General features: G+C 39.9%; 1 protein-coding gene across 1 annotated transcript in view; it reads right to left on the bottom strand.

Annotated features, from left to right (window-relative positions):
* The window catches only part of snd1 (staphylococcal nuclease and tudor domain containing 1), a 315742-nt gene that overhangs the window by 244388 nt on the left and 49088 nt on the right, over positions 1-22266 (bottom strand). Inside the window, exon 11 of the mRNA XM_061912195.1 lies at positions 9764-9865. Within this exon, the coding sequence (XP_061768179.1) occupies positions 9764-9865 (102 nt within the window). The remainder of the gene's footprint in view (positions 1-9763; positions 9866-22266) is intronic.

Genomic DNA, 22266 nt, shown 5'->3' on the forward strand with positions numbered 1-22266 from the left:
ACAGTACATGGGACAATGCACATTAATGGGCATATAAAATATTAATTTGTAGCTAATTGTCGCTAAAGTCAAATTTTTCTTGCAAAGTTTTTTTGCTGTTTTTATCTCCAACGCGTAGAAAGCCAGTCTGTGAAAATAATGCATACATTAAACCGGCCCCTGGTGAAAAAAATGTTGGGGAACCCTGCAATAGATTAAGATATTTATTTGCTTAAGTGAGACAGACATTAAGCAGGCTGATCAACTTTAACCACACAGTATTGGATTCTGACCAATTGCCAAAATAGCAGAAATGTGAGAAAGCGTGGGCGGAAAAGTGGTAAAACGTGACAGGTGCCAAGTGAAATAATTTGTTTAGAGACTCAGTTAAGCCGCATTCATATTTGTGGTCCACTAATTTTGTCTGAGCCAAAAATTTGAAAGAAAAATACATAGCTTAGATTGGTCCCCAACAAATTAATTTGTTGATAATGGTCAGTGACAACAATAAAATAGAGAAAAAGAAAGAACTTATTGTATACAACTAAATAAAAATGGCAAAGCTCTGTGGGTGAACTTCTACCATATCAGGAGATATATGCTGAGGTAACCAAGGCAAAACAAATCACTAAAGTCTCAAATTACAAACAGCTAATTTGGAGCATGTTTGGATAAAATCTAAACAGTTTTGTAAATATTTTGGCGCTGATTGTATTCATATCTGCGGTTGTTTACAGATTTGGCAAAATACATTGCAACATTCAGGGAGGGCTGAATATAGTGTAGCCTGTGTTACTTTTTACAATAAGCAGCAACAATTGAAATTGCATTGAACAAAGAGAACACCGTCTACCAAGTCAAATTCCTTGTATGTTAAGTGAAGTGAATTAAAGTAGAGTGAATTATATTTATACAATTAAATAGCACTTTTCTCTAGTGACTCATAGCACTGGGAGAAGGGGGGTAAAGTATCTTGCCCAAGGCCACAATGGCAGTGACTGGGATGGCGGAAGCGGGGATCGAACCTGGAACCTTAAAGTTGCTGCTATGGCCGCTGAACCAACCGAGCCACGCCGTTAAACATATTTGGCCAATAAAGCTGGTTTTGATAATGTAATATAAATATGTTATTAATAACTAACACATATTTATTGAAATATACATGAAATATTTGTTTAGCTTATTACCTACTCAGTGGCCTAGTGGTTAGAGTGTCCGCACTGAGATCGGTAGGTTGTGAGTTCAAACCCCGGCCGAGTCATACCAAAGACTATGAAAAAATGGGACCCATTGCCTCACTGCTTGGCACTCAGCATCAAGGGTTGGAATTAGGGGTTAAATCACCATAAATGATTCCCGGGCGCAGCACCTCTGCTGCCCACTGCTCCCCTCACCTCCCAGGGGGTGATCAAGGGGATGGGTCAAATGCAGAGGACACATTTCACCACACCTAGTGTGCGTGTGACAATCATTGGTACTTAACTTAAGTATTACTTATGCATCATTGCAAACTAAAATGATCATGACGCCATATAGATATGATGGTGTCATGTTGACCACGCCCCCATCGCCAGAAATATAGTGGCAATCTAGGGGAAACTTTATGGTTAGTATTACGTATTAAAATAAAACAATCCAAAATATGTACTGATAAGTACACTTTTATAAACTTATGGACCAATTAGCCATAGCTTACTTGCTAGCTTAAATGTTAACATGACCACAATAGACATTAACGTCTTTTACCATTAAGACCCAACATAGCCCAACCTAACCTTGTATGAACACATTACTGTCTGAACAAGGGAGATATTCATACTAAACATTAAAGGCAGTGCTATCTTAGCACTACGTCACGGGTGTCAAACTCAAATACAGAGTGGGCCAAAATTTATAACCGAACAAAGCCGCGGGCCAAGGTTGAACAAATTAACCTTTTAATAGGGACCCAAACAATTTTTGCATTGAATATTGAACAAGCAAGGCTTACATAACTTTATAGTGACATGCAAAATCGAGTTTCAAATAATAATTAAAACATATCAATGGCATATCAAATCAAATTTAAATACAAATTGAATGCCTCTTTTTCGCGGTGGGGTTGAGGTGGACGGGGTTTGGTGATAGCGGGGGGTGTATATTGTAGCGTCCTAGAAGAGTTAGTGTTGCAAGGCGTTCTGGGTATTTGTTCTGTTGTGTTTATGTTGTGTTACGGTGCGGATGTTCTCCCGAAATGTGTCATTCTTGTTTGGTGTTGGTTCACAGTGTGGCGCATATTTGTAACAGTGTTAAAGTTAGTTATACGGCCACCCTCAGTGTGACTTGTATGGCCGTTGACCAAGTATGCCTTGCATTCACTTGTGTGTGTGTGTGTGTAAAAACCGCATATATTATGTGACTGGGCCGGCACGCTGTTTGTATGGAAGAAAAGTGGACGTGGAGACAGGTTGTAGAGAACGCCAAAGGCAATGCCTTTAAAGCCCACCCCAAATATTGTTGTCCGGGATGAAATTCTGGAGGGGCACTGAACTTCGGGAGTCTCCCGGGAAAATCGAGAGGGTTGGCAAGTAAGAGTGTTAGCGGTGAACGCGGTGTTACAGCAGCAGGCCAGCTCTAATGTTAATTTGATATTCCTTTAAGGGCCAAGTGAAATTACACGGCGGGCCAGAGTTTGACACCCATGCACTAAGTGATCAAGCAATACGCAACAATAGTCGAGTCAACACAGACGGAGGTGTTTAAACAGGTAGCAAACTTGTGTCGTCATATAAGCCGAAGTGGAGCAAAGCAAACCTCCAATTTGCATTCATTAAAAAAACCTAAGATGTTTGAAAATTAAAATGTAAGAAAATAAACACTCAAATAAAAATGAAATATAATGATTACAAAGTGAGAACAATATCTATTGTATTCTCTGCCAAGAAAATGTATTGCGTGTCTATTTAGTTATTCAAAAACCCTTAAATTTGGCTAAAAGATTTTAGTGTGTGTATAATGATTTTTTTTCAGCAAATTCAACAATACCGTGATAGCAATATCCGTGATCATTTTGTTCACAATAACTGCAATATTAAATTTTTTAATAGTTACATCCCTAATCTCTTTTGGGACTTTCCTAATACACAAATACAAGTGCCATCGGGTAAGAACAGTCGTTCTTGCACAACAGGACCTCTTTAGGGGCTCAAAACAGTGTAAGGCATTCTTTGAAATGTCATTCAGTATTATTCCATTCTGTGTTGTATGTCTTTTATGTTGCACGATTGCGCCAGGTAAAATTCCTAGTTTGTGAAGCTGTTCTCAAACAATGGCAATAAGACTTTTCTGATTCTGATTTAATTGACGGTATATACGTATAGAGACACTTTTCTGTTTTTGGAACAAAACGTCATGACACGCGACAACGTATTTGTAGCAAGATTCGAATGTTTTACATGACACTTGAGTTTAGAGGATGGAGAAATCCCAGTCTGCATTTGACACCACCACGACGGTCAGATCGTAAACACCTCTAGCTAAGAATCAACTTTCTTTATTGCAGCCGGACACGCATGCATTCATCATCATGTGCATACCAACAAGCAAGTGCGGCGAAAAAGCGCAAGCAGCTGCATAACAGGAGCCACTTTTGAGCCCCGCAGGATTATCCGAATGTGCTCAAGCCTGATAAGTGGCTTAATGCAACAACTCCATTGGATGTTTTTTTTTTTTCTGCTGAGGCTGAGACCCAAGCGCATGAGAAGCTCTACTTAATATAAAGTTAGCCAAATCATGCTTTTTTTGGGATTATGTCACCGTGCTAACACGACCGTTTCAAAAGAGAGCAGGGATGTAGAATATATACAGTAAGTGAGTACAACTCTCAGCATTTTTATGACATTATATCTTCTCTAGAAGTGCTATAGAAATGAATATACTTGAAAGCAGTCAGTGTACAGCTTGTAAGGCAGTATACCGTAGATGTACTATACACTGAAAACGGTCAACACAGCCATTATTGTCTAAATAGCCGGTAACACAAGTGAGGTGCAAGATAATCTTCTTGCCCACATGGTCTTGGGCTGCACCAGTGCTGCCGACACTGGGGGAGCTAAAGTTCATTGAATTCCAACATGTACTGTAACACTGTGAAGCAGTAACTCGGCCACAAGGCAGTTTTCCAGCATGACAAGGAGTAAGATGGCAAGTGTTTTGCTGAGGATGATGAAGGTGACGGAATGTCCAAGTATGAAGTCCAATCAGCATCTGCGGAGAACCCTCTTGTGGAAAGAAGGAAGGTGGAGGAGTCCACACCTTGGACTCCTCCACCTTCCTTCCTTCCATCCAGCCAGCAGTGATGTATGTCATCATAGTAGAGCGTAAAAGAATTCTATGCTCGAGAGGGTTGAAGACGTGCTGGATAACAATGGTGATTTGTGTTGCCAGATATTTAGACAATGATGGCTTTGTTGAAATCTATTCCGCTATACAAGCTGTAACAGTAATAAGCAGCCATTCATTAATTTTATATACCGCTTGTCCTTATTAGGGGCACGGGAAGTCAAATGCCAAAAAGTTATTTAAAAGGCCTACTGAAATGAGATTTTCTTATTTAAACGGGGATAGCAGGTCCATTCTATGTCATACTTGATCATTTCGCCATATTGCCATATTTTTGCTGAAAGAATTTAGTAGAGAACATCCACGATAAAGTTTGCAACTTTTGGTCGCTAATAAAAAAGCCTTGCCTGTACCGGAAGTAGCAGATGATGTGCGCGTGACGTCACGGGTTGTGGAGCTCCTCACATCCTCACATTGTTTATAATCATGGCCACCAGCAGCCAGAGCGATTCGGACCGAGAAAGCGACAATTTCCCCATTAATTTGAGCGAGAATGAAAGATTTGTGGATGAGGAAAGTGAAAGTGAAGGACTAGAAGAAAAAGAGGCAAGGGCAGTGGGAGCGATTCAGATGTTATTAGACACATTTACCAGGATAATTCTGGAAAATCCTTTATCTGCTTATTGTGTTACTAGTGTTTTAGTGAGATTATATGGTACCTTAAAGTCGGTGGGGTGTGGCCACAGGTGTGGTGGCCGCCAGTGTTTCCGGTGGGAGGAGGTAAGAGTCCGCAGCTGCAGGAGGACGCAAGCTTCGCTCATGTCTACGGTTACAGCCGACTTATTACCACCATTTTCTCACCGAAACCTGCCGGTTGAAATTGTGGTCGGGAACCATGTTCGCTTGACCGCTCTGTTCCATAGTAAAGTTTCACCTTCGGGAATGTAACACCGGCTGTGTTTGTGTTGCTAAAGGCAGATGCAATACACCGCTTCCCACCAACATCTTTCTTCTTTGACTTCTCCATTATTAATTGAACAAAGTGCAAAAGATTCAGCAACACAGATGTCCAGAATACTGTGTAAATATGCGATTAAAGCAGACTACTTATAGCTTGGATCGGGCTGGAAAAAAATGTCCGCTACAATCCGTGACGTCACTCGCACGCGTCATCATACGCGCCATCATAAAGACGTTTTCAACATGACATTTGGCGGGAAATTTAAAATTGCAATTTAGTAAACTAAAAAGGCCGTATTGGCATGTGTTGCAATGTTAATATTTCATCATTGATATATAAACTATCAGACTGTGTGGTCGGTAGTAGTGGGTTTCAGTAGGCCTTTAAATGTTCGGATGTGGTTCTCAAGATGGAGGATTACATAGTAAATCTTGAAATCTTCTCCAAACTGGACTTTCAGACAAAACAAAGAGATCATACTTTAAGAACAAAGTAAGCTTTCCTGCAGAAGGATAAGCTTGTGTATTTTAAAGACAAATGTTTTTTTGATTTTATAAAAGTAAATTATTCGCGACATTTTTTTGTTATATTAAACAAAAACCTGTAATAACATTGATTAGAGCGTATGGATTTAAAGTTAAAAAAATAAAATACTAAAAGACATCTTCCTGATGGGAACTTTGCCGCACACTGACTACAGCAGTGGTCGTAATTGTTTTCCAGGACGAGGACCCCCAAACTAATGGATAGATAGAGCGGGGACCCCTACGTATATATCCTGTATACATTTTTGTAATTGATACTTGTAAACTGTGGATTCTGATATTGAGGGTAATCATCTCTACTCATATCTAGTACTCATTCTCTCTCTACTATCCATTTTTACAATTAAAAACACCTGACAGCGCAGGCGGGATAGGGGGGGACTTCCTTTTTGGAGGGACAGGTGAATAAAGTGGCACCTTGTTTGAAAGAGTGTGAGCATTGCTTACTACAAGACATCTTCTACTTCCATTTATATATTCACAATGTTAATGTGTATTTAAAGACATTAACATTAGTGAAAAAATTATGGGGGAAGAGGGTTGCACGGTGGCAGAGGGGTTAGTGCGTCTGCCTCACAATACGAAGGTCCTGCAGTCCTGGGTTCAAATCCAGGCTCGGGATCTTTCTGTGTGGAGTTTGCATGTTCTCCCCGTGAATGCGTGGGTTCCCTCCGGGTACTCCGGCTTCCTCCCACTTCCAAAGACATGCACCTGTGGATAGGTTGATTGGCAACACTAAATTGGCCCTAGTGTGTGAATGTGAGTGTGAATGTTGTCTATCTGTGTTGGCCCAGCGATGAGGTGGCGACTTGTCCAGGGTGTACCCTGCCTTCCGCCCGATTGTAGCTGAGATAGGCGCCAGCGCCCCCCGCGACCCCGAAAGGGAATAAGCGGTAGAAAATGGATGGATGAGGGTTTCTCCTTATGCGCACCCCCACGCCCAAATAAATCCTGCCACACCTTAAAATCGAGGGTTTTTAAATGAAAACAAATTAAAGTCATTTAATGTAATGTAGCCTCCAGAAAAAGTCAAAGTCAGGCGCTCTTTTTAATTTTTATTGCAAATCTTTTGCTAACAACCGACCCAATTCCATCACATATTCCCTCCCGCGCACACACATCTGTCTCTGTGTTTCACTCTTAGACACATAACACTTACTCATTTTCTGCCAACATGGTGTGTTCAAGACCATGGGCTACCGCCCAAAAACTTATTCGACCACCGAAACATCACTGCTTAAACCGGATGTTCAGATGATGTAAGCTTAGGCAGTGTGTCCGCGATGTGGATGTACTTCAATATATCCCAGAAACAACCAAGGACAGTGATCTAGAAAATGTGTAGTATGTGATAAGAGGACAGTGGCAGCTTTTAAGGGAAAAAAAGGCTCGCAGCAGCACTAAGCATGCGAGTGTTTTGGGACAGCAGGGCTCGCAGAAGTTCGCTGTTAGCCGGAGACATGGAAGGACAGAAGAGTCTCTAAACACCAGAAAAAGATGCTAGATTTGTTGCCAGTAGTTTTCAATGAGTAAAAAGTTACTAAAAAGATTTGAGAAGTGTCTAAAAACTTGAAAAATTCTCAATAAAGTACATTGTTCAATAACGAGTAACAATTAAAAATTAGAGCAAAACGATAAAATAAATAATATTTATTAGTTTTTAAATGCATGTATAAGTTAATGACAGATTGTTTTTTAGGTAATTTAATTTTCTTCAGCCTGTTTAAGAAAACATGATTCCTAGCAAATTATATACCAACGTCATGTTTACCATGACCCTTGCCACCCCTCACCCAACGCCATTAGTATCTCAGCAATATGGGAAATATACCATTTTGTTTTGATCGACCAAAAATTTCACGACCCCCACAGAACCTCTGTTGAAGACTGTTGCTTTATAGGGTATCCAAAGTCCACTTCTTCATATTTCGCTCTGGTAGGCTACCCCCAATGGCTGTAGGGCAGGGGTTTCAAACTCCATTTACCTGGGGGCCACTGGATGCAGAGACTGGATGAGGCTGGGCCGCGTGAAAAGATTTCTTTAAAACCAAAAATCTAACATGCACTTTTTAATGAATTCACTTTCTTTGAATGGCTTTCCCTCACCATGTAGCTTGCTTTCGGTTGCTTTCTTGAAGAAATCTCGTTGCCTCAGTAGACTGGTTTTAAAATGTGCAACCCGGTTCACTGTCTCATCTCCCTGGTATTTTACATACTCCTTAGCATGTCTAGTTGTATAATGATGTTTCAATTTGTATTCCTTGTGCACCCCAACTTTCTCTGTGCAAATAAGACACGTTTGGAGCCAAATAACAAAAATCGTATCTGTCTGGAGCCAACAGGGTACGGGGTTGGGAGGCGTGGTTTCGTGGTAGCTGGGGGTTGTATGTTGTAGCGTCCCGGAAGAGTTAGTGCTGCAATGGGAGCTGGGTATTTGTTCTGTTGTGTTCATATTGTGTTACGGTGCGGATGTTCTCCCGAAATGTGTTTGTCATTATTGTTTGGTGTGGGTTGACAGTGAGGCGCATATTTGTAACAGTGTTAAAGTTGTTTATACGTCCACCCTTAGTGTGACCTGTATGGCTGTTGACCAATATGCATTGCATTCACTTGTGTGTCCACAGACGCCAAATACAACATGTGACTGAGCTGGCATGCTGTTAGTACAGATTGTAGAGGACGCTAAAGGCAGCGCCATCACGGCACGCCCTAATTTGGGAGTCTCCTGGAAAAATCGGGAGGGTTGGCAAGTATGACACTGTCAAGTGCCATTATTATAAAACTCGCGGGCCGCACCAACCTTAAATTTTCGTATTAAGGTGCGGGCTGCAAAATGACGTTGGCCCGCGGGCCGTAATGCCGCATGTTTCAAACCCCTGCTGTAGGGTGTTTTGCACTGATTGAATAGCTCCATCACCTTCTACTTTTTAGCAATCAAACACTGGCTGAGAGGAACATTTCAATGTGCAAATTGGATGCTGTTTTTAAGGGATCAAACATCACAGCAGCAGTTTTCTCACAGGAATGATGAATAGCAGCTTTAATGGCAAGCAAGCTTTGAGGTTCAGCAGACTGAGACTTAACGCTGAGTAATGTCCTGCTGGGTAGACAGGTAATGCAGTGAGGGTCAATCTTGTGAGGGGACATGATGATGTTGCTGTTGTAGTTTGCATAGGGTGACTCATTTAACCACATCCAACAGGTCAAAGCCTCATTATCCCAGCGTGAAAGAAGCATCGTTGTCTTTGCGGTGAAAAAAAACAGATTAAACAGACCTTTTAAAAAGAGGAAGCAGTCTCTTGCTCCAAATCTGTCTCCATAGAGCTTAGTGTTGGGAGACAGGATGACAGTTAAGTGGGTCGACTAAATCTCGCCTCTTTGTTGGGAAGTGCAAGAAATGCAATCTGTGGTATGCACCCACCTTGCATCCAATGAAACTCAAGTAGGTCAAGGTAGCACTCGGATGAACATTAACAGCTGCAGGGTTAGAAGTATTATGCTAGCAAATAAACAGTACCCATGAAGCGCTCAACTAATTCTCAAGCAAGTGCAGCCAGAAAGCATAATTTCTGTATTGAAGTTTTGATAGAATGCAAGAAAGGTGCTCGCATTCTATGTTGATTGCATCTAATTAGCTCATTTTGCAATGCAGATGTTCAAACATCAGTGTGTGCATTGTGCGCGCAACTCAAGTACTCTTTAGCTCAGCACGCGGTTGTGCTGGTGAGTAAATGATGGAGGCCTCGGAGGTGTACAGACCCGACGGATCGATAGACACAAGAGGGGAAAATCAACACGGCTTGTTTAAAAGGGGGCCAATAGCGAGCCCCAGGGCGTCAAGTGAGCACTTCCTGTTCGCACAGCCAGAAATGATAGCGCTATTCAGACTTGCGTGAGCTTGTGTAGTTGTGCACATGTAGTCGTTATTTAGATGGATTGTGTTGTTTGTGGACATCACCTTTTTCCCGATGAGCTTCTTCCTGAGGAATTCGCGGGCTTCGAACATGTAAGGGATGTCGTAGAGCGGACGGAATCGCTTGTCTTTGTCCTTGTTCTTCTCCTGAGGGGAAAAAAGAAGGACATGAATGAAGAAGCACCAAACTCAGCCACAAATAGAAGCCACTTGCATTTTTCAACAGGAGGCCCACACACAAACACACTCACCGTGACAGGTGCTGTGTTATTGTAGAGGCGGAATAAAATAATTTAACAAATGACAATGGTGCAGTTTCGAAAGTAAAGACAGGTGCTAACAAGGAGATACGAAGATAGAACACTTGCCTCGCGGCCAATGTTTCACTTATTTTGTCGCACAAAAGAGAAGCAAACATCTAAATACTAATTTGGAAACAGAAAATCATATTTAATGTCGCTCTAAGTGGTGTACCTTTGTGTTCCTAATGTGTTTGTTTGATCCCCTACGGATTTTGGAAGTGTACCGCCTCGCAAAGACCCACACAACCAGTTTAGAATGTTGACAGATTTACACTCCTCTTTACAGATACTCTACAAATCATGGAGTTTTTGAGACTGTCACTTGTCAACTCCAAGTGTCTGCTCGCTCCACAGAATTTTAATGGAGATTGACTAAGCCACTCCAGGATCCAAATGTGCTTCTTACTGAGCCACTACTGTGTGTGTTTTGTGTCATTGTCATGCTAGTGGACACATCCACAACCCATCTTAATGTTCTGGCATAGGTCAGGATTTTTTCATCCAAGATCCTACCTTACATGGCCCTCGTTCATCAAGTCCTTAAGCGGTTCCTCCAGGATTTCACAGGGTTTTTTGCGATTGTTGCAGCCTTAAATGCCTGAATACACAGCCGCTTTTTCAGAACATTTCGGCAAAAGTTGCAAAGTTTTGAGTCTCAATAACATTAAATCAACTTTTGAATTGGTTATCAATGTTTTCAGAGTTCTTTGTAACCTTAACATCAAAAGGCACATTTCCAACAAAAATTTGAAAAACAAATATTGTGTATGTGTTATACCACAAAACTTAAAAGTAGACACCCTGTGGCAGACCTCATTGTCATATTACTGTACTGTTTTGATTAATTCTACATAAAAATATTGGTTATAATTAAGGAAAAAAACAGCCCCAAAGGCTTCCTTATTGTCCGCTGTCTGCTCTGTCGTCCACAAGTTGCAGACATGCTACATGCTTGTTTTATACTTAGTGTTTTTCTACAAACCCCGTTTCCATATGAGTTGGAAAATTGTGTTAGATGTAAATATAAACTGAATACAATGATTTGCAAATCCTTTTCAACCCATATTCAATTGAATGCACTACAAAGACAAGATATTTGATGTTCGAACTCATAAACTTTATTTTTTTTGGGCAAATAATAAGTAACTTAGAATTTCATGGCTGCAACAAGTGCCAAAGTAGTTGGAAAAGGAAATGTTCACCACTGTTACATCACCTTTTCTTTTAACAACACTCAATAAACGTTTGGGAACTGAGGAAACTAATTGTTGAAGCTTTGAAAGTGGAATTCTTTCCCGTTCTTGTTTTACGTAGAACTTCAGTTGTTCAACAGTCCGGGGTCTCCGCTGTCGTATTTTACGTTTCATAATGCGCCACAGATTTTCGATGGGAGACAGGTCTGGACTGCAGGCGGGCCAGGAAAGTACCCACACTCTTTTACTACGAAGCCACGCTGTTGTAACAAGGGTGAAGTGTCTTGCTCAAAGACACAACAGACGTGACGAGATTGGTAGAAGGTGGGGATTGAACCAGGAACCCTCAGGTTGCTGGTATGACCACTCCCCAACAACAGTCCTTGCAACAGCCGCAAGGAGCAAAAACTAGATATTTTTGGCAAAATTAAACAAGTAGGCTTTGAGATTTTATACACAAAAATATAATCCATCCATCCATCCATTTTCTACCGCTTATTCCCTTTTGGGGTCGCGGGGGTCGCTGGCGCCTATCTCAGCTACAATCGGGCGGAAGTATAATATAATATTGAAAAGCACATTCTCCCTCAGCTACTTATAGTTGCATATTACTTACAGATAAGTGTCCAAGACAAAAGGCCATGTCACACAAACACACTTAATAAACGCATACTTATCTGACGACGAGTTGTGTTTATACCAAAAAGTTCTATTTTGGTTTCATCTGACCACATGACCTTCTCCCAATCATCTGCTGTATCATCCATGTATCCATTTTGGTATAAACTCAACTTGTCATGTTTGGAGGAAGAAGAATACTGAGCTGCATCCCAAGAACACCATACCTACTGTGAAGCATGGGGGTGGAAAGATCATGCTTTGGGGCTGTTTTTCTGCTAAGGGGACAGGACGATTGATCCGTGTTAAGGAAAGAATGAATGGGGCCATGTATCGTGAGATTTTGAGCCAAAACCTCCTTCCATCAGTGAGAGCTTTGAATGGTTGACCAAATACTTATTTTCCACCATGATTTACAAATACATCCTTTAAAATTCCTACAAAGTGAATTCCTGGATTTTTTTTTTGCCACATTCTTTATCTCACAGTCGAAGTGTACCTATGATGAAAATTACAGACCTCTGTCATCATTTTAAGTGGGAGAACTTGCACAATCGGTGGCTGACTAAATACTTTTTTGCCCCACTGTATTACCATGTAGAACATGTCAAAGCCACATAGTTTGGTTTTGGCGTCAACTTCCTTATCTGACAAGGAAAAGCATCGGATTGGCTCTCGTTCATAACTAACCCCCACCTCTTTTAATGTACGTAGTTAAAGACCTGTGATTGAATATATTCTGAACTTGTCCCACCCACTGACAAGACGAAATTAAATATGATCATATTTCGTTTCCGTCAATATTTTACATCATATTCATACTTTAACATGTGAGTTAATTATGTTATCGTCCAAGTCAACGTGCCTTTGTTTTGATTACTTATCTTATTTTTCCCTGTTCCGATGTAAAAAAAAAACTAAACTCAATTAAAATAAATAGCCTGCAGCCCGCCCAGGCCCGGACATGATGCAGGGACTGGCTATGGACAAAGCCTATATTACTTTTCTCTGCGGGGGAAATCTTCGAGGCCACTTTAGAAAGGTGGCCGCTAACACAGGTTTGACGGCATTATCTAACCATATTTTTCATGGTTAGTTTCATGTTTTCAACATCATATTTTCAATGATTAAAAAGAAAAACAGATTCCTACAAGGTCTACTAAGCTAGCGGGGGCCCGACAGCAACTTTTTAATGAAATTCCCACTTTTTAGGGCACATTTAATTAAGGTCTTAGATTGCAGGCCAATGTGTGCATCCTGAGGGGTTTGACAGCAAGACCGTGATGTGCAAAACTTAAAAGAATAAAAAAAAAAAGTTAAATAAAAAAAAAAAAAACAAGCAGCTTACTCCAACAGGAAAGAAAAAAAAAAGAAATAATTTGCAACTAATGAGCTGTTTCACGGCTGGAAAAGGGCGCGGTGTCACCGTGGGCTGTAAATGTCAGTACTCTAAGCCAATTAGGGTGCACGGTGCGGGAGAGGCGGGCGAGAGAGGATGACAAAAAGGTAACACTTCTCTATCATTTAGAAGGTTAATGCAAGCTGAGCGAGGGAAGGAGGGCACAGGAGGATGAGGTGACGGAGGCGGAAGACATGAGAGCGGGACAAGGGAGGAAACAATGGGAACACACGGATAACCACATGACACAAATACCATTCCTTGTTATGACAAGTCTCCTTTTCTAATACAGTTGTATTTCGGTTTTCTTAAAGGGCCCAACAAAGACAAAAGCAATTTTACCTATTTGAAATAATGGAAATCCAATGTTTCCCTTCCAGGCAGCCATAAAATAAACACTTAACACATATTACAGGGAATAATTAGTGTTGTACATGCAGAAAAAAAAAGTAGAATACAAGTAAATGATGAAATAAATAGATAATAAGCATATGTAACATTGTTTGTACCTGTATTGAAAACGTGTTGGCAAAGACAAGCAATAAGCGAGGGAAGGGCCACCATGCGGACACAACCTTTTTAATTTGCTGTAAGTTATGTCATGAATTCTTAGTGTTTCTCACCTTTTCTATCAAATTGCTGACAATGGCATCTTTTTTTCCCTTTACGGGGGATTATTTTGCCTTGGAACGCAAGAAAAAAAAAACACAGAAAAACAAATAAATGGGTTGTACTTGTATAGCGCTTTTCTACCTTCAAGGTACTCAAAGCGCTTTGACACTACTTCCACATTTACCCATTCACACACACATTCACACACTGATGGAGGGAGCTGCCATGCAAGGCGCCAACCAGGACCCATCAGGAGCAAGGGTGAAGTGTCTTGCTCAGGACACAACGGACGTGACGAAGTTGGTACTAGGTGGGAATTGAACCAGGGACCCTCGGGTTGTGCACGGCCACTCTACCACTGCGCCACGCCGTCCCTACATGAAAACTTATATGGGTAATCAAATATGGTAAAAAAACATGCACTGAGACCGCACTAAGTAAACCTTAAACTGAAAGGTACAATGTATAAGTAAAATAAAAAATACCGTCCACAATTTACGAATAAAAACGGCAAAGTATAGCTAACACAAAACAAATGCTGTACATATTTACATACACACCCAATGTCTTATTTGCCTATTTCCATATTGAGAATTTCCGATTTCACCAATCTTTCAGCCACCTCAAACTTGTCGACGGCCTCGTTACAGTTTTTGCTGATGAGGCGCTTGTGCAAACAAACAAAAAACAAAACAAAAACAAACAAAAAAACACTGAATTCACTGGGATTCTTTGCTTGGCCACTCCATTCAGCAGAATGGCGTGCATGCAAACAGACTAGTATGTTCTGCGCAATGTTTGGTTGTACGATAACGGAGAGGGTGTACAAAAACTAAATCATACAAAAAAAAGGAGCATATGAAAACCAAGGTGCCACTGTAACTTTCCATTTTAAATCTGTGCCCGGTTCCACAACAGTGTATTTTAGTGATGGGTAAATGACACCTCAGTCAGTGTGTGGCACACTCAAAGGCTGTACTGTCACTAAATATTTACAGTAACTTTTCTTTTTAATTGCTGTGCATGAAGAAATATGACACCTAACTCTCTCCTTTTACTATCTAAATCGATTATGTCAAATGCAGCACATAAACTCTTTGACTTCTATCAGTACGAGCTGTCACTTGTGAGCTAAAAAGAAATGCTTCCTGATAAACACAGTTTGGTGCTTCAGAGAGAGCAGTTGTATCGGTCCAATATGTTTTTTTCCCTAAAGTGAGACACAAAGTATCCAGGAGCAGTGGCACTTATTGCTTCATGATGCATCAGTATTGTTTGAGCCTCACGTGTATTCTTGTCATGATGCTGGAATTTGATGAATGTGCTTTTCTTATGCACTACCGTATCAGAAACACAACGTTTAATGTGTTAGTATCTTAAACGTGAATGCTAATACGGGACAGCTAACTAAAATAATGTAACATGCTGCCTGCCAGAAGTCATGTCTTGTCTTTTCTTCCTTTATTTCTTAGTTTATTTCGAACATGAACACATTTACAATACTATACAGAAAATTTAATATCACCTCACATCACACCATGTCCGAAAAGGAGTAGTAAGAAGCAAAGCTTATTTAGTCCTACCTCTTTCCCACATCAGAGTGCCCACAAATATATACATTTATTTACTGACCCTTTATACAGCAAAATAGTAAAATGACATCCGTGAATGAGTAATACAAAAGTTCTGTAATATGTAATTAATTAATTCAGTCATTACCAACATACTGAGATGAAGAATATCTTATTTTCAATAAGGTTGAAAGTGTTTCTCATAATTCTTCTTCTTTGTACTTTGTAAGCACTATTAATTTGAACAGCCTCTTAAACTGGATCATATCAGTACAATGTTTAACTTCTTTACTTAATCCATTCCATAATTTAATTCCACATACTGATATGCTACAGGTTTTAAGTGTTGTACGTGCATACAAATGTTTTAAATTAGATTTTCCTTTAAGGTTATATTTCTCCTCTTTAGTTGAGAAGAATTGTTGTACATTCTTTGGTAGCAGGTTATAATTACCTTTGTACATCATTTTAGCAGTTTGCAATTTTACCAAATCATCAAGCTTTAATATTTTTGACTCAAGAAATAAAGGGTTTGTATGTTCTCTACGTCCAACATTATGTATTATTCTAATTGATCTTTTTTGTAACACAGTTAACGAATGTAGCGCACATTTGTAGTTATTCCTCCATATTTCTGCACAAAAACTCAGATATGGTAACACTAGCGAGCAGTAGAGAATATAAAGTGATTTTTGGCCCAGGACGTATTTTGCTTTATTCATTATTGAAAGGTTTTTTGCCACCTTACGTTGTATGTTTTGTATATGAGATTTCCAGTTCATTTTATCATCTATTAATACTCCCAAAAATCTAGATTCTTTTACCTTTTCAATATCTACTCTGTCTATTTGTATTTGTGCCTGATGCTCTTTTCTACTGTTACCAAATAGCATTATTTTAGTTTTACTGAGATTCAAAGATAGTCTGTTTTTATCAAACCCTTTTTTTAATTTGTTAATTTCTTCCGTTATTATTTGTATTATATTCTGTGTGTTCTCTCCTGAACAGAAAGCAGTTGTGTCATCTACTGACAACACATTCTGCGAGGTGGGCCGTCGTTATGGTCGTCTACTTTTGCGGGGTGAGCGAGGCCAAACGCTAGCATGTACCAGTGCACTGATGAAGTGTGACAGCCGAACCAACCTCGCCTCTTTGTCTCTTTAAATCCTGCCAATCCCTCCATTGCTCCCATAATGATAGTAATTGTCAGACTGACACATGGCGGGGCCATTCATGTTTCTTTCATCTTTTCCTTCTTATTTTGGTCTCAGTGGGCCGGAGTAAACATTAGTAAACAGGGACTTTGTTGCCTTGTGAGTGACTAATTGTTGCACACGCCCACTCAGATTGTACTGTGGTAATGTTATTTTACAGTTAAGGGTTTGTGTGAGCTTTTCAAGGAGGGTTAAGGTCGTTCATGGTGATGCATCATTGCAAACAGCTTGTGAAGTCTCCAAACTATTATTAGTACTCATAATATTAGGTACATCTTCAACAGAAACATTTGTCTAGCATTTCAGTCTAAACTGGGAATTTATTGCAAACTATTATTTAATTCAGACACTGGCAGTGCACTCCAGAGACTGCAGACCACCAGCGTAGGACTCTGATAGCTAAAACAGAGGCCTAATTTGATGGAGAGATAAAGTCCAAACTACAGGTGCACCAACTTTTTCACATATGATTCGATATGGGAGCCTTGAGTATTGGCCGATACTGATAATTCTATACAATATCAGCATAAATCCTGGGACTTCTAATATTTTGTTGTGTTGAATGTCAGAAAAGGTTTGATCAAGTGAAATTTGTCAGAGAACCATAATAGGTATAAAAACACTAACCTATAAATTACAAACCCTGTTTCCATAGGAGTTGGGAAATTGTGTTAAATGTAAATATAAACGGAATACAATGATTTGAAAATCCTTTTCAACCCATATTTAGTTGAATATGCTACAAAGACAACATATTTGATGTTCAAACTGATAACCCTTTTTTTTTCCCCGCAAATAATCATTAACTTTAGAATTTGATGCCAGCAACATGTGACAAAGAAGTTGGGAAAGGTGGCAATAAATACCGATGAAGTTTAGGAATGTTCATCAAACACTTATTTGGAAGAATCCCACAGGTGCGCAGGCTAATTGGGAACAGGTGGGTGCCATGATTGGGTATAAAAGCAGCTTCCATAAAATGCTAAGTAATTCAAAAACAAGGATTGAGCGAGGATCACCACTTTGTAAGCAAATTGTTGAACATGTTTAGAACAACATTTCTCAACGAGCTATTGCAAGGAATTTTGGGATTTTACCATCTACGGTCTGTAAAATCATCAAAAGTTTCAGAGAATCTGAGAATCTGGAGAAATTACTGGACATAAGCGAGGATATTACGGACCTTTGATCCCTCAGGCGGTACTGCATCAAAACCTAAAATTAGTGTAAAGGATATCACCACATGGGCTCAGGAACACTTCAGAAAACCACTGTCAGTAACTACAGTTGGTCGCTACATCTGTAAGTGCAAGTTAAAACTCTACTATGCAAAGCAAAACCCATTCATCAACAACACCCAGAAACGCCGCCGGCTTCGCTGGTCCCAAGCTCATCTAAGATGGACTGATGCAAAGTGGAAAAGTGTTCTGTGGTCTGACGAGTCCACATTTCAAATTATATTTGGAAACTGTGGACGCGGTGTCCTCCGGAACAAAGAGGAAAATAACTATCCGGATTGTTATAGGCGCAAAGTTAAAAAACCAGCATCTGTGATGGTATAGGGGTGCATTAGTGCCCAAGGCATGGGTAACTTACACATCTGTGAAGGCACCATTAATGCTGAATGGTCCATACAGGTTTTGGAGCAACATATGTTTTCATCCAAGCAACGTTATCATGGACGCCCCTGTTTATTTCAGCAAGAAAATGCCAAGCCACGTGTTACAACAGCGTGGCTTTGTAGTAAAAGAGTGCGGGTACATTCCTGGCCCCTCCTGCAGTCCAGACCTGTCCCCCATCGAAAATGTGTGGCGCATTATGAGCCGTAAAATACGACAGCGGAGACCTCGGACTATTGAACGACTGAAGCTTTACATAAAACAAGAATGGGAAATAATTCCACTATCAGAGCTTTAACAATTAGTTTCCTCAGTTCCCAAGTGTTGTTAAAAGAAAAGGTGATGTAACACAGTGGTGAACATGCCCTTTCCCAACTACTTTGGCTAGTGTTGCAGCCATGAAATTCTAAGTTAATTATTTGCAAAAAAAAATAACGTTTATGAGTTAGAACAGTGGTCCCCAACCACCGGGCCATGTCCGATTGCGACCGGGCCGCAGAAGAATTTTTTATAAAAAAAAAATAATAATAATAATTTTATTTTTTATTTTTTATTAAATCAACATAAAAAACACAATCTACACATACAAATAGTGCACCGACCACAAAAAACTCCCTTTTTCATGACAAAGAAGAAGAAAGAAAAAAAAGGACACCCCCTTCCCGGGCCGCGGGACAAATTATTCAGCGTTGACTGGTCCGCGGATACAAAAAGGTTGGGGACCACTGAGTTAGAACATCAAATATCTTGTCTTTGTAGTGCATTCAATTGAATATGGGTTTAAAAGGATTTGCAAATTCTTTGTATTCCGTTTATATTTACATCTAACACAATTATCCAACTCATATGGAAACGGGGTTTGTATTCATCATCTGAAATGCTGTCTTTAAATTGAAGTGGAGTGGTAATTCGTTTTAGGCAGCACATAGTGGCCACAAGATTTCATTAAATCAAGCTCAAACAGTAGTAAGTTAAATGATGCAGAAGCGTTTGTTACCATACACATTTTAATAGGCTTCTGCCTTGGAGACTTTGTATGTGTAAGTAATATGCATCTATAATTACTTTATACTTATTTAAATTCACAATTCAATTCAATAAAACACTTACTATGTACAGTATGTCTAGCTTGTATGCTATTGTGTGCTTATTAGCTGTTGTGTAGCTGCTAGCTCCTAGTGGCCTACAGCCTACTGTGTTTACGTTTTGTAAAACTTGACAAAAATAGAAGACCAGCCTTGTGCGGTTATTGGAGGACATTTAAAAAAGGGAACTGTCTGTCCAGCTTTGCACAAGTAAACACGCTGCAGGACTGCTTGTATCGGAGATATTAGATGCAGGCCCATATCTTCTGATACTTGTTTTTTTTCCAATTAGAGCTGTGGTCGAACACAGACTTTGTTCTTGCTATTTAGTCTACAGTGTGCATCTATAAAAAAATATAGCCATATGTACATATTGCATCTTTATGTCTCGTTTGTAGGTATGTTTGAGCAAATTTAATATCCTTTACTTATGTTCTCTGTGTATTTATTCTATATTTGTATATCTCATGACAACATAAATATGTAAAATATGCTGCTTTTCTGATGGTTGTTTGTGTGCCTTTATAGACCACAGCAAACGTTACTCGCCTTGCAAAGATTGTAATAAATCCACAGGAAGAAGACAGCCTGCCGTTTCCTTTTACTTGGACACACATATCTATCTATACCTTTGGCCATCCCAAGCCAGTAATTTTCAGGAGTTATCTTACCCTTTGAGAAACCTCCGTTTTACTCATGTTTTTCACCGTTGTAAAAATCTGTAGAATAAATATTCAAATTTCAACATTTCTGTCAACGAAAATTGGTGCCAGCCTGCGATACATAGTCATTTTGACAGTAGGCTATCATAGCCAACATCGACATTTGCATCATGTGTTGCCTTCATTATAACAGCTTTGCACAAGTAAACACGCTGCAGGACTGCTTGTATCGGAGATTTTACATGCAGGCCCATATCATCTGATGCTTGTTTTTTTTCCTATTAGAGCTGTGGTCGAACACGGACTTTGTTCGTGCTTTTTGGTCAACAGTGTGCATCTATAAAAAATATTTTTTCTCATTTGCGTAAGGGTTAAAGCTGTGTATTCACTGTGTTTTGGGTTTTACTTTTGTTCCTATCCTACTGAAAGGTTAATTGTTAGCATTACATTTTTATTCAGAACCTATAAATCAGTAAAGCTTTGAAGTTCAGATTCCTTATGTTGTCTGTATAGTGTTTTTTATGAACTCAATGCATTGATTGATGGCTGTAATGTTAATTTTTGTTGCAGGTATGTTGTAAATTTCTATGGCTAATAATACCTCACCACCAGCCAATAGCAAACCATCCATCCATCCATCCATTTTCTACCGCTTAATCCCTTTTGGGGTCACGGGGGGGCGCTGCCGCCTATCTCAGCTAGTGCTGACATTTTCATTACACTACGGTCCCTTTTAACTGTGTTTATTACAATGCTTTTAAATCATTACATGTTTCATATTAATTGTAGAGTAATAACTAGAGGAGGGGAAAATCGATTTTTAGCTGAATTGGAAAAGTATAAAACCGATAAGTAAACATCCATCCATCCATTTTCTACCGCTTATTCCCTTTTGGGGTCGCGGGGGTCGTTGGCGCCTATCTCAGCTACAATCGGGCGGAAGGCGGGGTACACCATGGACAAGTCACCACCTCATCGCAGGGCCAACACAGATAGACAGACAACATTCACACTCACATTCACACACTAGGGTCAATTTAGTGTTGCCAATCAACCTATCGCCAGGTGCATGTCTTTGGAAGTGGGAGGAAGCCGGAGTACCCGGAGGGAACCCACGCATTCACGGGGAGAACATGCAAACTCCACACAGAAAGATCCCGAGCCTGGATTTGAACCCAGGACTGCAGGACCTTCGTATTGTGAGGCAGACGCACTAACCCCTCTGCCACCGTGAAGCCCTAAGTAAACATCAATCAATCAATCAATTTATTTATTGTGAAAAAAGTAATGCAGACAGTTCTAAAATTTGGCTGACTGCAGTGAGCCGTCTCCCTGAGAGATCAGACTACCTCCTTTATTTTAGGGCACTTATGTTCCAGTTTTGCACGCATCTCCATCAATTTAATAAATGTGATGGGAATTTCTTATTACAAATGCATTGTTTTTAAAAGTTGCAAGTGACAAACGCTGATTTAGTGAACCGAAAAGAAATGTAAAACTGCATGAATAAAACGGATAAAAAATGCACCATGATTGATTTTTAATCGAATCGTAGCTCCTGAATTGTAATCGTAATTGAATCGTGAGGTGCCAAAAGATTCCCACCTCCAGTAACGACACTATTACCATAATCACAGACTGTAAAATACTTGCATCATATGCATTGATCTGATCACTGACGGGTAACAACCAGGTAACCATACGCAGATAGGATAAAGAAAAATGTGCGAACAAATACAGTCGCGGTCAAAAGTTTACATATACTATTTAAAAAACGATGTCATGGCTGTCTTGAGTTTCCAAAAATTTCTACAACTCTTCTTTTTTGTGATAAAGTGATTGAAGCACATACTTGTAAGTCATAAAAAAGTTTGGTTCTTTATGAAATAATTATGGGCTTACTGAAAATGTGGCCAAATCTGCTGGGTCAAAAGTATAGCAATGTTAATATTTGGTTACATGTCCCTTGGCAAGTTTCACTGCAATGAGGCATTTTTGGTAGCCACAAGCTTCTTGTTGAATTTTTGACCACTCTTCTTGACCAAATTGGTGCTGTTCTGCTAAATGTGTTGTTTTTCTGACATGGACTTTTTTCTTCAGCATTGACTTTGGGAAGGCCATTCTAAAACCTTAATTCTAGCCTGATTTAGCCATTCCTTTACCACTGTTGACGTGTGTTTGGGCTCAATGTCCTGTTGGAACACCCAACTGCACCCAAAACCCAACCTCCGGGCTGATGATTTTAGGTTGTCCTGAAGAATTTGGGGTAATCC

Source organism: Nerophis ophidion, linkage group LG10 (genome assembly GCF_033978795.1).
Source record: "Nerophis ophidion isolate RoL-2023_Sa linkage group LG10, RoL_Noph_v1.0, whole genome shotgun sequence".
NCBI classification, from domain to species: domain Eukaryota; kingdom Metazoa; phylum Chordata; class Actinopteri; order Syngnathiformes; family Syngnathidae; genus Nerophis; species Nerophis ophidion.